The sequence below is a fragment of the Hyperoodon ampullatus genome (assembly GCF_949752795.1).
Source record: "Hyperoodon ampullatus genome assembly, chromosome: 12".
Lineage (NCBI taxonomy): Eukaryota > Metazoa > Chordata > Mammalia > Artiodactyla > Ziphiidae > Hyperoodon > Hyperoodon ampullatus.
Window position 1 is genome coordinate 86066722 of NC_136925.1, and position 23403 is coordinate 86090124.

Consider the following 23403-nt stretch of genomic DNA (forward strand, 5'->3'; position numbering starts at 1 on the left):
AGCCACCCCTGGCTGCACACTCACACCCCCAGCACCACATCCTCTGTCCTGGCTTTGTCTCTACAGTTAAGTCCACTCCTAATCCACCGTCACTCTCTAGCAGCTCATTCTGCTTTATTCTTCTATGTACTTATCATAATATTTATCACTGCCTGATATATATAAATTAAAAAAAAAAAACTTGCAACTGTCTCCACCACCACCTTCCATACTATGATAACTGGAATACTGTTTTGCACTGTATCCCTAAAACCTAGAACAGTGCCTGGCATATAAATGCCCAAGAAATATTTGTCTATGGAACGGCAGGTAAGGAGGAAGACACGGAGAGAGGGAGGGATGGAAGGAGAAAGAGAGGAAGAAAGAGGGGACGGAGAAAGGGCTTAAGACTTATAGATCTGACTTGACTTCATGGAAAAAATATCTTCCATTTCTGGATCAATAACCAGAAATGTCCTATAGTTTCTTGGAAAAGCTAATCCTCCCTAAACTCTATTACAGACACATAGTTTCCGAGGGCTACCTGGCCTACCTCGTCTTATCAGGGTCAAGCCACAGTTGGTCTATAATGTCATGGCACTGCCTCCACCTTCTAAAAATATATATTAATAATGCATACTTTGTCCAGAGAATGTCAACCCAGACCCTACCCACAGGAAGAAAATTATTTTAAGTGAGTGTGTCTCACTGGGAAAGACAGAACACAATCCCTCTAATTAAAGAGCTCTCATATGGAGTAGGGGGTATAGCCCTTTTTGAGCTGCTACAGAAGTCAAAACAATACTAGTAGATGGCAATTAAAGAGAGGTTGTTTGGCGCTAAGTGAGAAAGTATGTCACAATAACCAGAACTGCCTGGAGGGGTAAGAATCTGCATCACTAAAGAGCATGCTTTTGACAATGGATGTGCCCTGTGGCAAGTCACCATCTACCAAAAGTTTGCACTAGTATTTCTAAATCTTAATTTTAACTTAAAACATTGGTATACTATTTTATAATGCAAATTCTATGTATCAGAACTGACCAAGATCTGGGGTATATTCAGAAAAAAAAAAAAAAACTTTTAAAGATCCGGCAACTGTTAACTATTCTAGGTTATCAGTTCATATATTTAGCATTTCTCACCTGGAATTGTATTTTCTCCAAATTTGGCATAAAGTAAAAGAATTTTATAAAATAATAGCAAAGAAAAAATGACTATGTATAGTTTATCATCATATCTAATGGGCCTAAAGATAGTGTGTGTTATTGTCTGCATCTCTTCTCTCTTCACCCAGAAGAAGGCACTGGCATAGTAAGAAGTAGGTGGCAATCTGAATCCAAGATGTCTTGTGGCGATATTTTGCATAACTAAAATATATAGAAATGCATTCAATTAAAAAGTCTACTCCTTGTCTATATAGCTGTTCTCCCTAAATAGAACCTGCCTTATAATTGTAAGAGTGAGCTGCAGTAACAAAATCATTTATGACAGACAGTATGGTACAAAATCTTTAAATTGGGGGACCCTGGAGGCGAAGGGTGAGTTTCACCCAACAGGTGGATAGAGTTAATATATTGAAATAAGCAAGGTATCACAAGGGCAGCTCTGGTCTTTTCTGTGAGCAGAACAGGGTGTAAGGAAAACACGGGGTGGGTTGAAACCACCTTTTTGGGCATCTCTTTTCCCACTTCCCTCAAAAACAACAATGTCTAAAATCTTCTGAGGGCTATAAAGGTTAAATTGAGGTCAGGGGTTCCCTATAAACAAAAGTTATTCTAAAACAAGAATACTGATGAGTAAGTTGTAGTTTTTTTTCCTACTGTCCTGGATTTATAGACACCTGGTACTATCTCAGAGATCTGAGATAGTAGCTTTGCCAATATCAACACCCCAGTATCTTATGACTGCCCAGGTCCACTTGTGAGAATCTTCTTTTATCCTCAAACATGGCTTTTCAGCCATTTCTGCTGCTCTCAGTAGCTGTAAAAATTCCAGGCTGATCCCTCTGCCCCCTGACATACCTTGAAGCACTCAGTCTTGGGAACTTTCCAGGTGTGAACCCTGTAAATGTGAAGTTAATAGTGCATGTACCCAGGAAAACCCTGAGACTTATAGAAACCTTAAGAGTCTGTTAGGTTGCTAGGGACAGAGGGAATTCTGCCCAGTCTCCGGCAATGGCCCTGGTCATTTTAAAGATTCCTTTCTACAGATAATCAAAAATAAAGGAATATATCTATATATGTGATCCTGATAACAGTACTTCAGTTTATATCTTATGATAAAGAGTGATCTCTTACATAAGTGTGCATCAGATACAATTCTGATTATTTTCAACATTGAATCCACATTTTAAGATCTTTATCTGTAAACAGGATATACAGTTAAGATTCTTTTTCATATGTAATTACAGAATTATAATTTTGTAGCATTAAACATGGCATGCTAAAATGCTCTCGATACTCATACCCCATAAGCTTTTAAGTTTGTTAAGTCTCATAACTTTAACACTAAGTATTTCTCTTGAACGTGAGAATGGTGCATTTAGTATTTCTAAAAGTACTGAAGAATATCACATATTCAATTCACGAGTAGTCACCTTCTGTTCTCCCAGAAACAAGGTGCATGAACTTGAAGGCAGGGTTAACCCGATAGCACATGTGCAAAGCCACTGAGCAGGGGACGGTGAGGAAGCGGCCTGAGCAAACCGTCGCCACATGGGAACTCAGTATCAGTGCTGCCTTATCTTATGGCTTTTCAAGAGAAGCCAGAAATCCAATCTTAATATTCACTCTCTCAATATCTAAATGTTGGCAACAAATTCAGAAAACTCCATAAGCATGTGCAGGCCAAATGGAACGCATCTGTTAGCTGTATTCAGTTTGAGGCCTCCAATTTCACACCTCTCTCCTCACTGGCTTTACTCCATACTGATGAGTGATACTTTGGAGAGGGCACTCACTTTTTGTAATTATTTTTCTAACACTTAAACACGTTAGAGCACTGAAAATATACAAAAGAATTTATTTCCTATATTGTGGTAACAAAAATGATATTCACATTACTTACCCTGCTGACTTCCTTAGGAGATGATTCATCTGGGGGATGGAGAAGGAAGAGAGAAAAAATTACAATTAGAAAGTCTGAGTAGTTTCTGAAATACAGAACATGTCATTCACGCTCAATAAACTAGAAGGCTATTTGCAATGCCTCCGCTTGTGAAATCTAGGAATTTGGTTTTAAAACTCTGTAAAATAAAAGTTAAACAATAAGTTTAGAGTAGATGTATGTATTAATTTTGGAGGGAAATAAAATAACACAACAGTTTGCCAGTCATTTTCAAGATTATCTTTTTAGAGATTCTAAAATGGTACTGCCTGCAAATATGGCTACACTGTGGTTTATCAAATACACCTAGAAAAGGGTTTGTGATATTTGCAATATTCTAAATGACACAACCCACATGAATATCTCAAATGGTCATTGACACTTGTGCTGTGAGGGTTATTTCCAGCATTTCTAATTTGCTGAAATAAGACATGTGCCTGCATGGCACCCTGGTTAAGGCATGAAACACACCTATTAATAGTGCTGCTTTGTACCATGGATCCCAGGAGTTGGCGGGGGTGTTTGTACCAGCATGTCAGCATTCTTTACTAGTAAAATCAGACTCATGGACTGACCTGGTCTAGTTGAGGCCCTCTGAAGGGCTCTCCCCACGAATCTGGCTACAGGGCAAGAATATGCCTGTGTCCACCAGCAGGGTATAAGACACAAGCTGTCCAAGACTCCACTTTAGGTCCACTGGTTAAGAGTACCCCATGCCTGGTAACCGGTTCTGACCCAGAGAAAAGGTGTTGATATGGCCCTTCCAGAAGAAGGGTGACTGGAGCTGGGCCTCTCCAGACCGCTCACAGGGAGGCAGCCTTCAATTTCATGCTGTTGCTATCTTGTGTCTTGTTTAGCAACCAAACCCTCTCTAACTACCACCAGCAGCACACACTTAACACACCAGATTTCTAATGTATTCTACATTACCAAAAAGCACAGCCTAACCTATCTTAACACTGACAAAGTTCACAAGTCCAGAGAGGGCTGTGATGCTTCTTTCTCCTTCAATATTCTTATTAACTAAACCACGAGTCCTGTTGTTTCCTCTTTTTTCTTATCTTTCTCAGATTTACTGCTTACCTTCCATTTCCACAAATAACATTAAGTCTAGTTCCAAATCACCTATCAACCAGTAACCTCTAAGCTGATCCCTGAATCCAATATCTGCCCTGGCAATCATGCCTACACACACACACACACACACACACACACACACACACACACACACACACTCACCCACTCAATTTATCTTTCAAAAATACCCCATCTATCATGCCCCTTGGATTCTTCATAATTTAAAGTAAATTACACTTCAAAAATTGCTGTATGTTGCCTTTACCTGGGAACCTTTTCAAAATTAGCAAGCTTGGGACTATCAGATAGTAAGCGTTCAATAAGCAGTTCCTATTTTTTTGTATTACTGTATTAATACATACTTGCTTATATATTTTTCTTATAATTGTTCCATAATGGCTTGAGCATTGCATCTGATTTCCCTAAGAATGTAACCATGTTATAGGAAAAACATTTATTTTACCTTATACACTGAAGTCATATCATAGAAACATTTTCATTTATTCTTTAACTCCTAACCTCTTATTCTTTTCTAAACCTCTCTGAAGATGAGACTCTTCGATTTAATCATCACAACAAATTTATTAACAGATTATAAAGTTGTAGAGGCATATATGTTTTTAACTATTTTTAATTTTTATCTAAGAAATTCAATGAACAGGGTTGAAAATTCAAGGTTGATTAAAACATGCAAAGGAAAGCAGCAGCTGTGTGAACAAGTTTACTGTGGGACTGAATGGAGTTTTCGAGCTGTGACCCTTTGGCACCTTCCACTCTCCAGTCATCAGTACGATCTGAAAGTTAGTTCAAAGGAAGAAGAGCTCGAATGTTCAGACATCTGTACATAAATGTCCCCTTTGCTTTTTCCTTTAGTTTTGCTTAGTGCTTCTCAAACTTGAGTGTGCATAAGAAACTCTACTGATAAGTATTTATAAAAACCAATTTTTTTTCTTGCTTTATGGACAAAGTTTTTGAAAGAAAAATGCTACCTATAACTTATTTCTGGATTTTTCACCTTATGTACAGATTTAGAAATATATCATCTATCTCTTCCTCCAACTTAGAAGCCAAACAATTTTTGTTAAATGAATGTCAAGTCCATTACATTTAGGGAACATGGTCTTTTAGCTGAGGAAATTAATGGGTCCAGTGAATTTGTTAGGATAAGGGAGGCTTCCGTCCTATTTCCTATACTTGGAATTTTCATTTTGTTGAACTCTCTTGCCCTAGGCAAGTTTCAGCATGTTGCAGACAATCCATTCACTTTCTCATCCACAATGGAGAGGACAGGATGACCGAATAGCAGAGGAGGCACAGCTAGTGGCTCAGAGCGTGCACTGTGGTCAGAAGCCCACATGGCCAGTCACTTGCTGTCTTACTTTTTGGCAAGGTGTCTGACTTCTTTTGCCACCTTATAAACCTGAAGTTAGACAACATCCTATCAATATAATTTGATACTGAAAAATAATTTTTTCCACAAAAGCATTTTCAATGTAAGGTTAAGAGACCACAACTTAGAATGACTCCTAAAAACCCACAACTCTGGAATGTCTCTGTGCACGTCCAACATGTACTCCCAGCTAAACTGTCTGAGTGGCATTTCACATGGTTCAGGAATGAAGCTCACTTAAAAATGAAGGGACAGGCAATCATAGAAAAGAAGGAAATTTCCATGGATGACAGATTTTGAGTCCGTCATGAGCATCAGATTAGCAACAAAAATGTTAGCAACAGCAGACACTAATTTTTATGTGGCATTAGGGTTCTGTACACATTTGTTTATTCAAGAAATGTGTACTATGGATCCATTATGTGCCAGGCATTTATCCCTGTTCTCAAGGAGCTTAAATTCTAGTGGGAAGAATAAACAAGAAAAAATTTTAAATAATTTCAGAAAGGGAATATTGATGCTTGTTAAAGAGAAAAAATTTTTTTAAAAAAGAAACCGTCTTCAACGTAAACATCATTTTAATAATTTTTTAAAGCCTTAGGAAGAATAGCTCATGCAACAAAAAATCCCCTGGAGGATTTCTTAGTAAGTACACCGTTCAGCAAGTACTTAATTTTGAATATTTTATGAATCCTTATAACTGCGCACATATTTGTATGTTGTTTTTTGTGATCAATTTTGATATTTCTTTGGATTTCAGGAATGAATCCAAATTTATAAGTAGAACTTAAAGGAATTTACATTATGATGACTGACTTAAAGTTCTGTGTCTGCTTCTAATATTCATCTTTACTCTGGTGTTTAGCTTTGAAGTAAGAGCTCCAGAAATACAGAGTAGACAAAAATTCCATTAAAACTCATATTCTTTAGAATCAATAAGAAATTATTAAATTTTCTTACTATTTGAGCCATAAAAACTATAGGCAAAAGTGAATATCATTAAAGAAAAACAAAATGTGATAAAGAAAAATAACAAATAGAATAACAAAATAAGTTTAATAAATTATTATAGATCTAAAAAAGATCCATTTAAAACCAAGCATTAAAGAGTTTTGATTGATTCTTATGATCCTTAAGTATTTTTATTCTTTGCTGATCTTTTAAAATCTTCCTACTAAAAAAGAATATTTTTTTACAATAAAGAAAACAGATTCAACATAATTCAAGACTGCAGCTGCTAAAAATGATGATGAATGTTTATGTTTATTTATTGACATGAAAAATTGTCCATGATTTGGTTAAGTTAAAATATATGTATATGTATTTAATCTATAAGTGTATGTAAACACATACACATTTTATAAATTATATACATAGACACACAAATTAGTTTCAATTACAAATTATTCTTTCTTCAGTATATCATGTTACAAGTCTGAAATGAAAACAATTATGGTCGTGTATAATTTATACATGTATAAATGTGTGTTAATATTGTTAAAAAGAAAACTTTTTAGATTGATTATCATTTCCTTGAAGTACAATATACAGTTATTTTGACTAAATCTTCCACGGTTAAGTTCTCGGCTTTCAGTGCTCACCCTGTAGTATAAGAAAAGAAGTCTAAGAAGTCACGCATTGATACTATGTATCCAGAGAGGAGAAACAGTGACCAGAAGATAGAGAACTTGCGATCATTGCAAAGATGTCACTGCACCTCAGTCCTTCAAGATTATCCATCTCACTTTGCCTTGCAGTCTCTGCAGATAATGTAAATGGAGCATACTTGTCTTCTCCTTGTGGGAAATACGTATTTCCCATGAAAATTAATAAACCAGCCATCTTTTATGCACACTTCCATCACTCAGGAGCTGGTGTGGCTCCATTCAGCCTCCTCCAGCCATTTCTGGCACAGCTATGGAGCTTGTCTAAAGACAGCTATGTGTCTTCTAACAATGCAGTCTTAACGACTCAATCCACAAATATCTATCAGATGTCTAATATGTGCCAGATACTGAATAAATGTCTCAGTTGGCCCAATCATACCAAAGGGGAGGACTTAAATTCCATGGCTTTGAGAGAAAACAAAAAGGCAGCCTTTGGCCCTAGCTGGTGGCAGGAGCCACCTTGTAGTCATGAGAGGAGTAAATCCCCAACAATAACCCAGCAAGGGCAACAGAGGAGAAGGGGAGGCAGGCACAGAGCACTGGGCAGAAGGAGAGGGCAGCTGGGGGAGAGGAAAGAGAGAAAAGCTGGATCTCTGGAGACATTTCTAACCAATTTAATCAGCCAACCTTGAAGACTGCCTTACTAAAGCCTTCTTCATATGTGAGACAGTTTATTTCCCTATTGATTAAGCCAATTTTACCAGGTGAAACAGAAAGCCCTCAAAAGGAAATGAGGAAAGGAAATGAAGGAAATGTAATAAAATGTTAATAGGATATTACTTTTATATCATTAAATCAATACACCATTATTTAAAATAAAATCTTCAGAAAGCTCTCCGATTCCTACCAAAAATAAACTAATCCCTTTGCTTAGGATTCAAGTCCTCACAATTTGGTTCTATTTTTCCAACTGGAATCTGTAACAACAGGACTCAACTGGTCTTACTAGAGCCCCAAATATGCTTTGCTCTCTGTTAACTCAAAATCTTCACACCTTCCAACAACAAGTATTTTTTGAGCACCTACTCAATAACTAAGTTCCTGGCACTATTCTCGGTGCCTACAATATATCTGAGAACAAAAAAGGACAGTAATCCCTGTCCTCCTGAAGCTTTATTCTAAAGGCAGGAGATGGTCCATAAACATGATAAATAACTAAATTATACAGCAAGCTGGAAGTGGTAACACAGTAGACCAGGTTAAGAAGGATCAGAAAGCAAGGGGGGAGTGGCTGGGGGCAGGCTGCAGATGAAAGTGTGGTTAGAGAAGACCTCCTCCACGGGGTGGATTACAAAAGCAGCTACCTAAGGGAAAAGCATTCCAGGCAGAGGGATCGGCCTGAGCAAAGATGCTGAGACATGCGTGTGCCTGCTGTTTCCTCAAAGTTGATTCCTCCCTCTTCCCACACATTGAAGTCTTTCAAGACTCAGCTCAATTTGTATTTTGTCTCTGAGGCCCTCTCAAAAGCACACAGGCCCACTATATGTCTTCCCTCAGAATTTTTACACACTCCTTTCCTGTGAGGAGAGCAGAGTGCTACATTAAAAAAGAAGATAGGCTTAGAGTCCAAAGAGATCTGTTTGCAACTCTCAGCTTCACTGACAAACCATACATGGGCTCCTTGACCTTCCAAACTTGGTAATCTCATATTTATAAAATGAGGTCACTTCAGAAGGTGCTAGGATCAGGTGAGATAATGTATATGAAGTTTTTGCACAGAACGGGCTCTCAATAAATTGCACTTTTCTTTCTCTGTATTCAACCTGGCATTGACTATTCTGCTTTGTGTGGATAACTATATACATATGAATGACTTAACTTCTTCACTGAACACAAGTTCTAGGAGACAAGAGACCACATATAATATTTCTTTTACATTACGGGGGGGGGGAGGCATTTCAAAAAATGATTCTTAAATGATTAAGATATAATGATTCTTTTGCATACAGACAGCAACATTGTGGTAAAACATTAGGAGATTGTTACCTTTGCCAACGGTTTAAAATCTCGTGGCCTAACTATTAAACATAGTGCTCAAATCACTTCACTTTTGTTATCCTTCTTAATTCAATTTTCTAACACTAAAAAACAGGAATTGATGGAAGAATATGAGCCATGTAATCAGACCTGAAATACCAGATTAATTGATTTTTGCCAATAAACCCTCTATTTTGCAGTTACTGATGAGGAAACATGAAATAATCTACAAATCACTAAATAATTGGAAAGTATAGAGAACTATATACTTATGGTAGTCTTGGTCAAAAAGGGGTGGGGGGAGGAAATAATAAGTTTACAAGCTATATCACAAAACAGGAGAAATTATTTTTTTTTCCCCTGAAGGACTGTAATGATTTTCAGTAACTTACAGAATCACATTTTCTAGCACACCCCAGTGTAGTCTATTCTTTGCATTTATTTCTATATAAACAGAAGGAGACCATTCCTAGTGAGAGTTAGTCCATGAAGCTTTCCAATTCTATAAATGAAAAGTGATGGCTTAAAAAGGCATTGTGTGAATTGCAGGCAGTCTTCTATATATAATGTAATAACTTACAAAGTACCTTCCTTATACATATAGGTATCATTAAGCAAACACTTAATATGCTTCTCTCCATTTCTATATATTGCATTATAGAACTTAGCTATCTCTAAATGTCCTGGAGCTGTGTGCATTCTGTGTCTTTGAACTCTGCTTTGGTATCAGGTTCGTGAGCAACTGTAACTCACTGTAAGGTTCACCATTAGCAACCTGAGCAACATCTCTCCCAGAGGCTAATGGCAGAGCTGATCTTAGCTTCTCAATTGATAACATGTGAGCTGTTGAAATAGAGAAGCAATTCTATCATTCTGACAGAAGAAACCAAAGTAATTAAATGTAACCTCTGTTAACATTTGGAGAATTATTCACCTTTTAACATGGGAATTTCTATATTCAATAATGTCTTCCAAAATTCATAGTTTCAAGTAACTATTTAGAAACAGCTAAGGAACTTAAAAATTTATTATAATAGATAGATAAATAGATAAAAATTATAAATAAAAATTATGGAGCCTTCCTAAAACTCTTACAATATTTTGTGCCTTTTAAAAAATATCTTTTTAATGATGCTTCAATATTGAGGATGTGGGGATATGAGAAATCCAAAGCTTTCCTATCATATTTATAAAAATAATCAACAGAAAAGGACTTAGCATCAAAGTCTACATGGTCTAAGAGTTTTCTGAGGATGGGGAAAAAATCCCAGAATGTATTGATCACCTCTAGATTTCCCAAATTCTCTGGAGCATACAAGATTCCATGAAATTTGGACATCACACACCGCTATGTCAACAGAGATCTTTTTTTCCTTTTAACATCTTTATTGGAGTATAATTGCTTTACAATGGTGTGTTAGTTTCTGCTGTATAAGAAAGTGAATCAGCTATACATATACATATATCCCAATATCCCCTCCCTCTTGCGTCTCCCTCCCACACACACTATCCCACCACTCTCGGGGGTCACAAAGCACCGAGCTGATCTCCCTGTGCCATGCGGCTGCTTCCCACTAGCTATCTATTTTACGTTTGGTAGTGTATATATGTCCATGCCATGCTCTCGCTTTGTCACAGCTTACCCTTCCCCCTCCCCATATCCTCAAGTCCATTCTCTAGTAGGTCTGTGTCTTTATTCCTGTCTTACCCCTAGGTTCTTCGTGACTTTTTTTTCCTTAAATTCCATATATATGTGTTAGCATACGGTATTTGTCTTTCTCTTCTGACTTACTTCACTCTGTATGACAGACTCTAGGTCCATCCACCTCATTACAAAATAGCTCAATTTCATTTATTTTTATGGCTGAGTAATATTCCATTGTATATATGTGCCATATATTTCCTATTTCTTCCTGGTTCAGTCTCGGAATGTTGTGTTTTTCTAAGAATTTGTCCATTTCTTCCAGGTTGTTGTCTTTATTGGCACATAGTTGCTTGTAGTAATCTCTCATGATCCTTTGTATTTCTGCAGGGTCAGTTGTTACTTCTCCATTTTCATTTCTAATTCTATTGATTTGAATCTTCTCCTTTCTTCTCTTCATGAGTCTGGCTAATGGTTTATCAATTTTGTTTATCTTCTCAAAGAACTAGCTTTTAGTTTTATTGATCTTTGCTATCTTTTCCTTCATTTCTTTTTCATTTATTTCTATCTGATCTTTAAGATTTCTTCCCTTCAGGTAACCTTGGGGTATTTTTGCTCTTCTTTCACTAATTGTTTTAGGAGTAAGGTTAGGTTGTTTATTTGAGATTTTTCTTGTTTCTTGAGGTAGGATTCTTAGAACGGCATTTTTGCATCCCATAGGTTTTGAGTCATCACGTTTTCATTGTCATTTGTTTCTGGTAGTTTTTTGATTTCCTCCTTGACATCTTCAGTGATCTCTTGGTCATTTAGTAGTGAATTGTTTAGCCTCCATGTGTTTGTATTTCTTACAGATTGTTTTCCTGTAATTGATATCTAGTCTCATAGCGTTGTGGTCGGAAAAGATACTTGACACAATTTCAATTTTTCTAAATTTACCAAGGCTTGATTTGTGACACAAGGTATGATCTATCCTGGAGAATGTTCCAGGAGCACTTGAGAAGAAAGTGTATTCTGTTGTTTTGGGCTGGAATGTCCTATAAATATCAATTAAGTCCATCTTGTTTAATATGTTGTTTACAGCTTGTGTTTCTTTATTTATTTTCATTTTGGACAATCTGTTCATTGGTGAAAGTGGGGTGTTAACGTCCCCTACTATGATTGTGTTACTGTCGATTTCCCCTTTTATCGCTGTTAGCATTTGCCTCATATCTTGAGGTGCTCCTATGTTGGGTGCATAAATATTTACAATTGTTATATCTTCTTCTTAGATTGATCCCTTGATCGTTTTGTAGTGTTCTTCTCTGTCTCTTGTAATACTCTTTATTTTAAAGTCTATTTTGTCTGATATGAGAATTGCTACTACAGCTTTCTTTTGATTTCCATTTGCATGAAATATCTTTTTCCATCCCCTCACTTTCAGTCTGTGTGTGTCCCTAGTTCTGAAGTGGGTCTCTTGTAGATAGCATATATACAGGTCTTGTTTTTGTATCCATTCAGCCAGTCTATGTCTTTTGGTTGGAGTATTTAATCCATTTACATTTAATGTAGTTATCAATATGTGTGTTCCTATTACCATTTTCTCAATTGTTTGGGGTTTGTTATTGTAGTTTTTTTCCTTCTCTTGTGTTTCCTGCCTAGGGAAGTTCCTTTAGCATTTCTTGTAAAGCTGGTTTGGTGGTCCTGAATTCTCTTAACTTTTGCTTGACTGTAAAGCTTTTGATTTCTCTGTTGAATCTGAATGAGATCCTTGCTGGGTAGAGTAATCTTGGTTGTAGATTTTTCCCTTTCATCACTTTAAATATTTCCTGCCAATCCCTTCTGGCTTGCAGAGTTTCTGCTGAAAGATCAGCTTTTAATCTTATGGGGATTCCCTTGTATGTTATTTGTTGCTTTTCCCTTGCTGCTTTTAATATTTTTTCTTTGTGTTTAATTTTTGATAGTTTGATTAATATGTGTCTTGGTGTGTTTCTCCTTGGATTTATCTTGTATGGGGCTCTCTGTGCTTCCCAGACTTGATTGACTATTTCCTTTCTCATATTAGGGAAGTTTTCATCTATAATCTCTTCAAATATTTTCTCAGTCCCTTTCTTTTTCTCCTCTTCTTCTGGGATCCCTATAATTGGAATGTTGGTGAGTTTAATGTTGTCCCAGAGGTCTCTGAGACTGTCCTCAATTCTTTTCATTCTTTTTTCTTTATTCTGCTCTGCGGTACTTATTTCCACTATTTTATCTTCCAGGTCACTTATCCATTCTTCTGCCTCAATTATTCTGCCATTGATTCCTTCCAGAGAATATTTAATTTCATTTATTGTGTTGTTCATCATTACTTGTTTGTTCTTTAGTTCTTCTGGGTCCTTGTTAAACGTTTCTTATATTTTCTCCTTTCTATTTCCAAGATTTGGGATCATATTTACTATGAGTACTCTGAATTCTTTTTCAGGTAGACTGCCTACTTCGTCTTCATTTGTTTGGTCTGGTGGGTTTTTACCTTGCTCCTTCATCTGCTGTGTGTTTCTGTGTCTTCTCATTTTGCTTAACTTACTGTGTTTGGGGTCTCCTTTTTGCAGGCTGCTCGTTCATAGTTCCCGTTGTTTTTGGCGTCTACTCTCAGTGGCTAAGATTGGTTCAGTGCATTGTGTAGGCTTCCTGGTGGAGGGGACTAGTGCCTGTGTTCTGGTGGATGAGGCTGGATCTTGTCTTTCTGGTGGGCAAGACCACATCCGGTGGTGTGTTTTGGGGTGTCTGTGAACTTATTATGATTTTAGGCAGCCTCTCTGCTAACAGGTGGTGTTGTGTTCCTGTCTTGCTAGTTGTTTGGCATAGGGTGTCCAGCACTGTAGCTTGCTGGTCGTTGAGTGGAGCTGGGTCTTAGCATTGAGATGGAGATCCTTGGGAGAGCTCTGGCCCATTGATATTACATGGGACTGGGAGGTCTCTGGTGGTCCAATGTCCTGAACTCGGCTCTCCCACCTCAGAGGTTCAGGCCTGACACCCAGCTGGAGCAACGAAATCCTGTCAGCAACACGGCTGCTACTGCTGGAGTGTCTTCTGTAGACTCAGGGGGTGGCTGTGTCTCACCGTGGGGACAAGGACACTGGGAGCAGAAGTTCTGGGAAGTACTCCTTGGCGTGAGCCCTCCCAGAGTCTGCCATTAGCCCCACTGAAGAGCCTCTAGCCAGAGATCTTAACTGATAGGAAAATAGGAGAAGATCCTGGGACTAAATAGATGATAAACATTAAGACCTCAGAAAAAGGTTTAAATTTTACTGACTCAATCATATCATTTTGAATTGTAATAACATTAATAATGAAAAATAAAATAAATTGGAAAATGTGATACAAAAGTCCCTAGTTCTGTGCAAATCTTTTACTTTACTTTTGATTGAAGATGTTTTTGTTACTATTGTCTGTTATAACCTAATTACTGCTAACTTAATCTGTACATCTTGGAAGTTCTACTCTAAAACTGTTCAGGGGAAAAATTAAAGTAGGGGCTTTATTATTTTTCTCTGAAGTTACTTCATATTCACTCTATTTATTCTGCAGTATATTTCAAGTGTGCGATAGATAAAGTTTAGAACACTGGCTCTCTTTTTTGTTTCTGTGACACTGAAAATGGTAAAACTTTTAAAGAGTCTCATTTTGCTTAAAAAAAAAAATCTGCAGAAAGCTGACGTTTGTGAGCAGTTCTCTTTCTGCTTCAGACCAGCTGACAGGCCAAGAAGGGAAACACCCTCAGGGACAGAGTCTGCTCAGGCCAGTGGGAGAAAAGGGGTCTTAGCAGGGGAGTGGGCAGCTGAACCATGGGGGTGAGGATGGCCCTACACGAAGTACAGCTCTGTCCGAAAATTGCTTATTCTCTAGGAATATGTACATTTATATTGGACATCCATTTTATTTATTATTGATACCAACCAAAGGAATAAAACAAAGAAACCAGGCAAATACTTCATGTTTTTGAGACACTAACAAAAAAATACTAGAACTGAACAAAGAATTTAATTGCCTACAATTTTTAGCATATTGACTCTTTCTTGTTACCAAGATACATTTCTGGTATCAGTTAAGAAGTAAAGACTTGTCGATAATTCCATATTAAGACTTTTTACTTAATTTAAAGGTAACAGCAGTTCATAGCAATGAATCACTGAACATTCATTTTCACTTTGTCTGAAGTTTGATATGGGTGACATTAGTTATAGTATTAAAATAATATTCCACTTCTGCTCATGAAGGATTAACTGAAACAGAAATGGCCTTCCAATCATCAACAACTAGAAAACCAGACAAAATGCACAAAACAAAGGTTTTTAGACAGTGGCCACCAGGCAGCGAAAAGACTGTAATCTCAGAGATAAAATATTTGAAAAAAAGTCAGTGCTCTTTCAGGAAAAAAGCTCATTGCAAATTAGGAATTTAAACGGATTTCTTTAACCTGATAAAGAGCATCTGTGAAAAATCTACAGGTACCATCATATGTAATGGTGAAAGACCAAATGCTTCCTCCTTAAGATGGGGAGGAAGGCAAGAATATCTTCTCTCACCACTCCTATTAAACATTGTACTGAAAGTTCTAGCCAGAAAAATAAGACAAAAAAGTGTGTGTTATATAATTTATATTACATATAATATAAATATTATATATGGTATACAGATCTGAAAGGATAAAAAAGTCTTTATTCACAGATGACATGATAACCTAGGTAGACAGTCCTAAGGAATCTGCAAAACAAAACTACACACACACACAAAAAACACTATTAGAAAAAATAAGTGAATTCAGTAAGGTCACAAGATGCAAGATCAGAGAAATTTAACTCCTAAATAGAGAAAGATACCCTGTTACATGATAAGGCAAATGACCCAGGGAAGCCAAGTCAATTTTAAAAAATAAGGAAGTTGTAGAAGCTACACTGCGTTCTAAGGCTTCCCATAAAGCTGTATTAATCACAACTTCATGGTACTTTTCTCCACATCCTCACTGGCATTTATCTCTTGTCTTTTTGATAACAGACTCCCTGACAGGTGTGAGCAGATATATTTCATTGTGGCTTCTATTTGTACTTCCCTGATGATTAGTGATGTTGATGTTGTGCCCTTTAATTACATACAATTTTGTCAATTATACCTCAATAAAGCTGGAAACAAAAATAAAATAGTGTGATGGAAACAACCATCATATGTAGATAATGAACCAAAATAGAGAATCCAGAAATAAACATATGGATATATGCGATTTTTCAACAAAGGTTCCAAAGTTTTATTCACTGGAGAAAAAATAATCTTTTTTAACAAATGTTGCTGTAATAAATGGATATTCATATAGGAAAACAAAACAAAATAAAAAATCTTGACCCTTATCTCACCCCACATAGCAAAATTAACTTGAAATGAATGAATTTGAAATGACATATACAAAAGAGTGAAAACTATAAAACATGAAAGAAAATCTTGAGTTAATTTATTTCTTGGATTAGGGAAAAAATCATAAATGAAAAAATTGATAAAACAGACTTTATCAGAATTAAACACATTGGCTCTTCAAAAGACACTACTGGGAAAAAAAAAAAGAACAGCCACAGTCTGCGAGATACATAATATTATATATCTAATAAAGGACTTGTGTCCAGAGTATACAAAGTAATATTACAACTCAATATTAAGATGACAAATATCTCCAATTTTAAAATGGGCAAAATATTTGAATAGATGCTTCACAAAAGAAGACATAGAAGTGGCAAGTAAGCTCACTGAAAAAAAAAAAGATCACCATCTTTAGTTGTTTGGGAAATGCAAACTATAACTACAATGAGATACCATCACATACCCATTAAGATGGTAAAGTTAAAAGGAAAGAATGTGAAGCAACTGGAAATTTATAAATTGCTAAAAGTGTCATACATCCAAATAAAAGAATATTACTGAGCAGCAGAAATGAACAGAGCGCTGATACACACCACAACAGACACAAGTCTGAAAAGTACTGTGCCAAGTGAGAGACACCAGATGCAAATACTGCCTATTGTATGATTCCATTCATATGAAATTCCGTAAACAGGACAAAGGCAGCTCAGAGGTTACCAGAGACTAGAGAGGGATGAGGTAGGGGAGCTCGGCTGCAAAGAGGCACATGGGACTTTCTGGGGGGACAGTAATGCTGATGTGGTGATGGTTACATGACACAATACATTCATGAAAACTGACTGACCTGCATACTTAAAATTGGTCAGATTTATTGTATGTAATCCTGCCTTAATAAAGCTGATTGAACAGGAAAGTATGGCTCGCCCTAGGCTTTAGCTCCTCGTGCAGCGGGCGCCAGGACCATTCAGGATACCGTCTTGTCTAGAACATCCTCTGGCCCTACACTTCAGTGCTGGCTGGGGGCACTGGGGGCGGGGAGGGAATGTTAACGTGTCCTGCATTCCCTCCATTCTCCCACCGTCCCCAGCCTCCAAGTTATTCCTCCATATCGACTGCGAACCTCGCAACCTGACCCACATCATTCCTTTCCCTCAAGCCCGGCTCAAAGCACCCTGCAGGCGTTCAGCAGCCACACTGGAGAACGGAGGGCACAGGCAGCAAACCGAGGGACTCTCACGGGGAGGCCCTGCATCATGTTAGCCTGAGCAGCCTGAGCAGTGAGCTCAACGGAACCCAGGAGGACAGTGTTAAAGGGTCAAAGGCTGCCCACCGTCACTGCCTCGTTTCCTAGTTTCCCTACATGCCCAACCGTCGGAGAGAAGAAAGAAAATTTAGGAAGAAGCTGTCCAAACCTGGAACTCTCACACAGCCACTTTGGAAAACACTTTGGCACCTTCTGATAATGCTAGTCCTAGGTATCTAAGACTAAGTATGGAGAATACCAAGTGCCAAAAGAGACCATGTTAATGCAAAAAAGTAGGCTTTAAAGCAGAAGTAACTGAGACCTTCAATCGCCGAGATTATATGTTTTCTATCAGTAGAAAATGTAAAATCCATGAGCAACATAAAATCAGATAAAGAAAACAAAATTATATCTTCTTCTGCATATCCAAAGCAATCTTGCTGCTGTACTTCTACAAAGAAGGCTAAAATATTGTTATGAAATTCATTATTCTTCAACATCCATTAATAATAATCAATTATTAAAAGTGAATTAAGCATTTATCTGCAGAAAAGACTGTTGAATTAAAAAATGCTGTGTCTGTAGTTCTCTGGAAATTGATAAAAGAACTGATAACAGAATAATTCCAGAATCCTATGGAGTAGAGATCAGTAGAACAAGTATAGCCCAGGGAGAAATAATTTTTTAGAATATTATTTTGGAAGTTTGAGAAGATAACCACTAAGCAGAGACAAGAGGTCACATTCCTAAATTAAAATGCATTAGAGGTAGAAACTATTAGGTATAAAATAAGCTACAAGGATATACTGTGCAACACGGGGAATATAGCCAATATTTTATAACAACTATAAATGGCGTATAACCTTTAAAAATTGTGAATCACTATATTGAACACCTGCAACTGATACAATATTGTACAACAACTATACTTCAATAAAAAAACACAAAATAGAAAAATGCATTAGAGACCAACACTATGATGTCTTTCTTTAAATAAATTTACTTATTATTTTATTTATTTTTATTTTTGGCTGCGTTGGGGCTTCATTGCTGCATGGGAGCTTTCTCCAGTTGCGGTGAGCAGGGGCTACTCTTTGATGCGGTGTGCGGCTTTCTTATCGCGGTGGCTTCTCCTGTTGTGAAGCACGGGCTCTAGGCGCGTGGGCTTCAGTAGTTGTGGCATGTGGGCTTCAGTAGTTGTGGCTCGCGGGCTCTAGAGCGCAGGCTCAGTAGTTATGGCACACAGGCTTAGTTGCTCCGCGGCATGTGGGATCTTCCCGGACCAGGGCTCGAACCTGCGTATCCTGCATTGGCAGGCGGATTCTTAACCACTGCCCCATTAGGGAAGCCCGATGACTTTCTATTAACAATATAAAAAATAACCAAACATAGCCATAGTATTAAATACCTAGAATTTAAAAACAAATTACAGCATTATTTGAGATAAATGATTGAATATTCTTCATCTCTACTATGATCCCAATAAACTTGAGGTCTCTAAACACACTGGCTATGGTTCTGGAACACAGGTGCAGCCATGACAGCAGATTCTAGGGGCTTCAAATCAACACGCTTACAGACAGGCAGAGCCATCCACTTGTTATCAGAAGATCTACAGTGTTTGGTACTGAATATCACAATCTAAATTTTGGTGCTTGTATCACTAGTTTCCAAACTTTTTCTAACGGGGCAGGTTTTTATTTCCAAATAAAATCTTATATGGAATAACCCAATACATTAAATAGAGTAAAAGAAATATAGTGGCAGATATAATTCCAACCTCCATTGAAACCTCCTTCCTGTTTTGCACAGGCTGGAAACTGAAAAAGCACATTGTCAGATTTCCTTGCATCTAATCAGATGTACTGCTAATGGGAGACTGAGTTCAGAATGGGGTGACGTGGGAGCATGAAAGCAGGGACAGCGTGGATCCACAGCCACCAGATTCCTGCCTCTCTGGGCTTCCTGGAGCCAAGGGAGCAATTTTTCCTGTCCCAGCTGAGGAAGTGAAATTCTGGGGCCTGGCAGTCTTGGTCACGCCACCTAGAGTTGACCCCTCCTGCCCTTCCAATGCTTTCTAAGTTGCCCAATACATTTCTTTCTCTTTAAGCTAAATTAGATTGGTTTCTATTATCTATAACCAAACCTTAACTGACATGTGTTTTGTTAGTAAAAATTTATTGTCAGAGTTAAAAATTATTATATGTCACATTACAAGCTCAACAAATGAGAACAAAGAAGCTATTTGATTAACATAAAATTTTGAAACAGACGTTCATGGAGGACATCTGTAGTCTTTTTTTTTTTTTTTTTTTTTTTTTTTTGGTTTTTGCTCCAAATTTATTCTACTCTAATTTTTAAAGCAACTATATTCAATTATTTGAACACATAAAAACAATAAGCATTCATTCTATTCATGAGTCCCATGTTTTCTGAATTCTTACTGTAAACAAGACCAAATAAGTTCACGTACTTATTTCAACATTCCCTGGCACTGTTTATGACTGCATGCCGATAAAGGTAAAAACAGTGTTCAGCAAAATGCCTGGAGCAGCAGAAACTAACCATAGTACAGTGTCAAGGACATCTACTTATTTCCCAGGGACTCACTACTGCATGTAAAAATGAAAGTTATCGAATTTTTTCAGAGTCTTGGCCATCTCATGTTTTGATGTTTGATGGGCGATACTATAACCCTGAAAAATCCCTTGACTGCAACGGATCTTTTTAATCTGGCCCTTTGGTAACTAGGAAATTAACAAGTATATGCTATTTCTCATGTTAAAAGTATTTTAGAATGATTCTGCCAATTTTCCCAGAAGACACTCATTTAAATGAATTTCACTCTTGTAGCAGGTTTATAGGGATGCTGGCCTTACTGGTTGGTGCCCTGGAATCATTATTTCTTCTCATGGTAGTAATAAAATTATTATTTCCCATTCCTGGGGAAAATCTTAGTTCAATTGTTTTCAAACAGTTATGGAGAAAAATGTTAAAACGAGTTCAGAAAAAAAGGACATCTGTAGTCTTCATCAGTCTGAGGATCAGATTTATTTCTGAATTTTTTTTGGAGACCCATAACAGTTCACATAAGTAACAAGATATAAAAGATATTGCTTTAGGGCATTTGTTGTTTGCTTGTTTGTTTTATAGACCGCTTTACAAATTCAAAAGTCTCTTGATTAAAATGACTCAGGGGACTTCCCTGGTGGCGCAGTGGTTAAGAATCCGCCTGCTACTGCAAGGGACACAGGTTCGACCCCTGGTCTGGGAAGATGCCACATGCTAAGAGCAACTAAGGAGCAACTAAGCCCGTGAGCCACAACTACTGAGCCTGCACTCTAGAGCCAGTGAGCCACAACTACTGAAGCCCACGTGCCTAGAGCCTGTGCTCTGCAACAAGAGAAGCCACCACGATGAGAAGCCCGCACGCCGCAACGAAGAGTAGCCCCCCTGCTCTCTGCAACTAGAGAAAAGCCTGCACGCAGCAACGAAGACCCAATGCAGCCAAAAAATTTTTAAAAAAATCTAAGAAAAAATAAAGACTCAGAAGCTTAAAAGAGATATATTTACAAATTTTTCTTTCAATGTTGAATCACTAAATATATAACAAACACAAATACAAATTTCTTATAACAAGAAACACCCAAACACACAATAAGCCAACTCCTGTATATGTTCTTGTGATTAAATATGCACGGAACTATTTTTTTTTAAAAAGCTAAGAGCACAGAGCCAAAACTTGACTAATACGACACATTTATAAGAAGTTCAAACAAATATACAGATAGGTTGTTGTAAGTTTTATCTGAGTTCTTCTTAAAATAAGTTGAACCAACAACACAAAGTTATTCTCCTGGTGGTCTCCAATAGATTAAACTTGGTACATTTAAACATCCCTATTATTTTATTATAGTTTTAAATATTAAAATAAATTTGAATGAAACATTTCTGGAGCCTCTGAAGCACTTCTGTAGAAGTACATAATTCTAAGGAACACATCATGAAAACCACTGTTTATGTGATTCTCTTTCTTGTTATTTCCTTTTTTTTGTTTTTTGCCACAATTAAAAAGAAAAAAGAAGATTCCTAATCATAGGTCTGAGAATGATCTATAAAAAGAAATATATTCAAATAAAATAAGCATGGGGGTTCAGGTATGAGGCACTTGGCCTAGATAATCATGTTTTAAATCTAATTTCAGGTACACAACAAGATTTACATAAATTCTGGGTACACAAGCTTCAACTCCCCAAATATTTCCCTTGGGTAGAAATTTTAGCATTTATCTCTTTCATTTCTTATTGCATACACTTAAATGTGTTTCTATTTTAGTTCTAAAATAATGTTCATTGGGATTTCCCATTATACAGAAGTCCCATGTGCCTAGGCATTTCCACCTTAGTCAACAAAGTGAGCTCTATGTCCATGAATACCCAATAAAGATTACAGCCTCTCATCTGTCCCTTACCCTGGCTTTTGTTTTCTTCATACCTCAAACATAATATAAAAAGTGCTAATTTATTATTTTATTGTCTGTCTTCCCTCTACTCACACTACAGTGAAAGTTTAATGAGGGCAAAAATATCTCTTGTAGAATTTTATATTTTCAGTGCCTAGAACTATTTCTGACACGAAGTAGACAATTCAGTAAATATCTGTTAAATGAATGATTGGATATATAACTATTTGATCATATTTATCCATGAGTATACAGTAAATGCATTGATCAGTGATGATTATGAATAAATATTTATTCAATGCCCACTATGTTCTCAGCCTGAAAATATCAAAAGATATAATATCTTCAGTCAGTGAATGAAGATTTAATAATTTCATATCTACCACAGCAACAAAAGTATAAATAAAATCAATACCTTGTATAATAGACCTGAAGCCACTATTATACTGAATATAAAATTTAAACAACTGTCTGATATAGGTCAAAGAATTCATCCATATGTGACATCATGAGCTCTTCTAATTTACCAGAAACTATTTTCATAAAATGTTGATAATAGTTTAAAATGAGTAAACAAATCAAATGAACATTTCAAAATATAAACCCACCTAACCATACACTTCAGAAGGTTCAAGGCTGTGGAAATGGGAACACAGATATTAATATAAAAATAACCTGGAAGTTTGAGGTCAAAATGGCAACTAATATTATGATAATTTTCTTCTTACCACTTTAGAAAGAAAATGATGTTCACTAATGTAATAGGAAGAAGAAAAAAAATGACAAAAGGTTTCGATAGGTGGTTTTATTTTAATACTGTGAGATAGTAAAATACTAAACCCTGATATTTGGAGACAAGTATATCAAATACATATAAAACAACATCTCCCCAGGATCTTATGAGGAAATGAAAAGATTGTTTTTCCTGTTAGATTATTATTCATTTTTATTGCATTGTTATCCTCCATGAGTGAATGAATGGCTAGCAGCACAAGCATTTCTCTAAATCTTCCAGTTGTCTTCAATCATTAAATCCTTAGACAAAGGAGGAGAAACTAAATATAGATCAGTAGACTAAGCTATGCTTTTAACAAAACTATCTCATATTTCTAAATTTATTTGAGGTGACAATTTAGACAGTTTCAGTCTCCCTTATTTTACTTTAGAGTGATCTATAGCACCTAAAGCTTCTTAAAAGGGGAGGGAGGGAGACACAAGAGGGAAGGGATATGGGAACACATGTATATGTATAACTGATTCACTTTGTTATAAAGCAGAAACTAACACACCATTGTGAAGCAATTATACTCCAATAAAGTTGTAAAAAAAAAAAAAAAAGAAACTGACCAACTGTTTTCCAAAGTGCTATTACCATTTTATTTTTCCAAAAGTGAATCGTACAGATTCCAGTTTATCCACATGCTCATCAATACTGGACATTGTCTGCCTGTTTTAATGTATTTAGTGAGTGTAGAACAGTATCTCATTGCATTT

General features: G+C 36.7%; 1 protein-coding gene across 1 annotated transcript in view; it reads right to left on the reverse strand.

The window, feature by feature from the left end:
• The window catches only part of PDE10A (phosphodiesterase 10A), a gene marked incomplete at both ends in the record, with an annotated part of 588101 nt that overhangs the window by 115119 nt on the left and 449579 nt on the right, over positions 1-23403 (reverse strand). The window contains one exon of the mRNA XM_079716917.1: positions 3049-3077. Coding sequence (XP_079573043.1) covers positions 3049-3077 — 29 coding nt within the window. The remainder of the gene's footprint in view (positions 1-3048; positions 3078-23403) is intronic.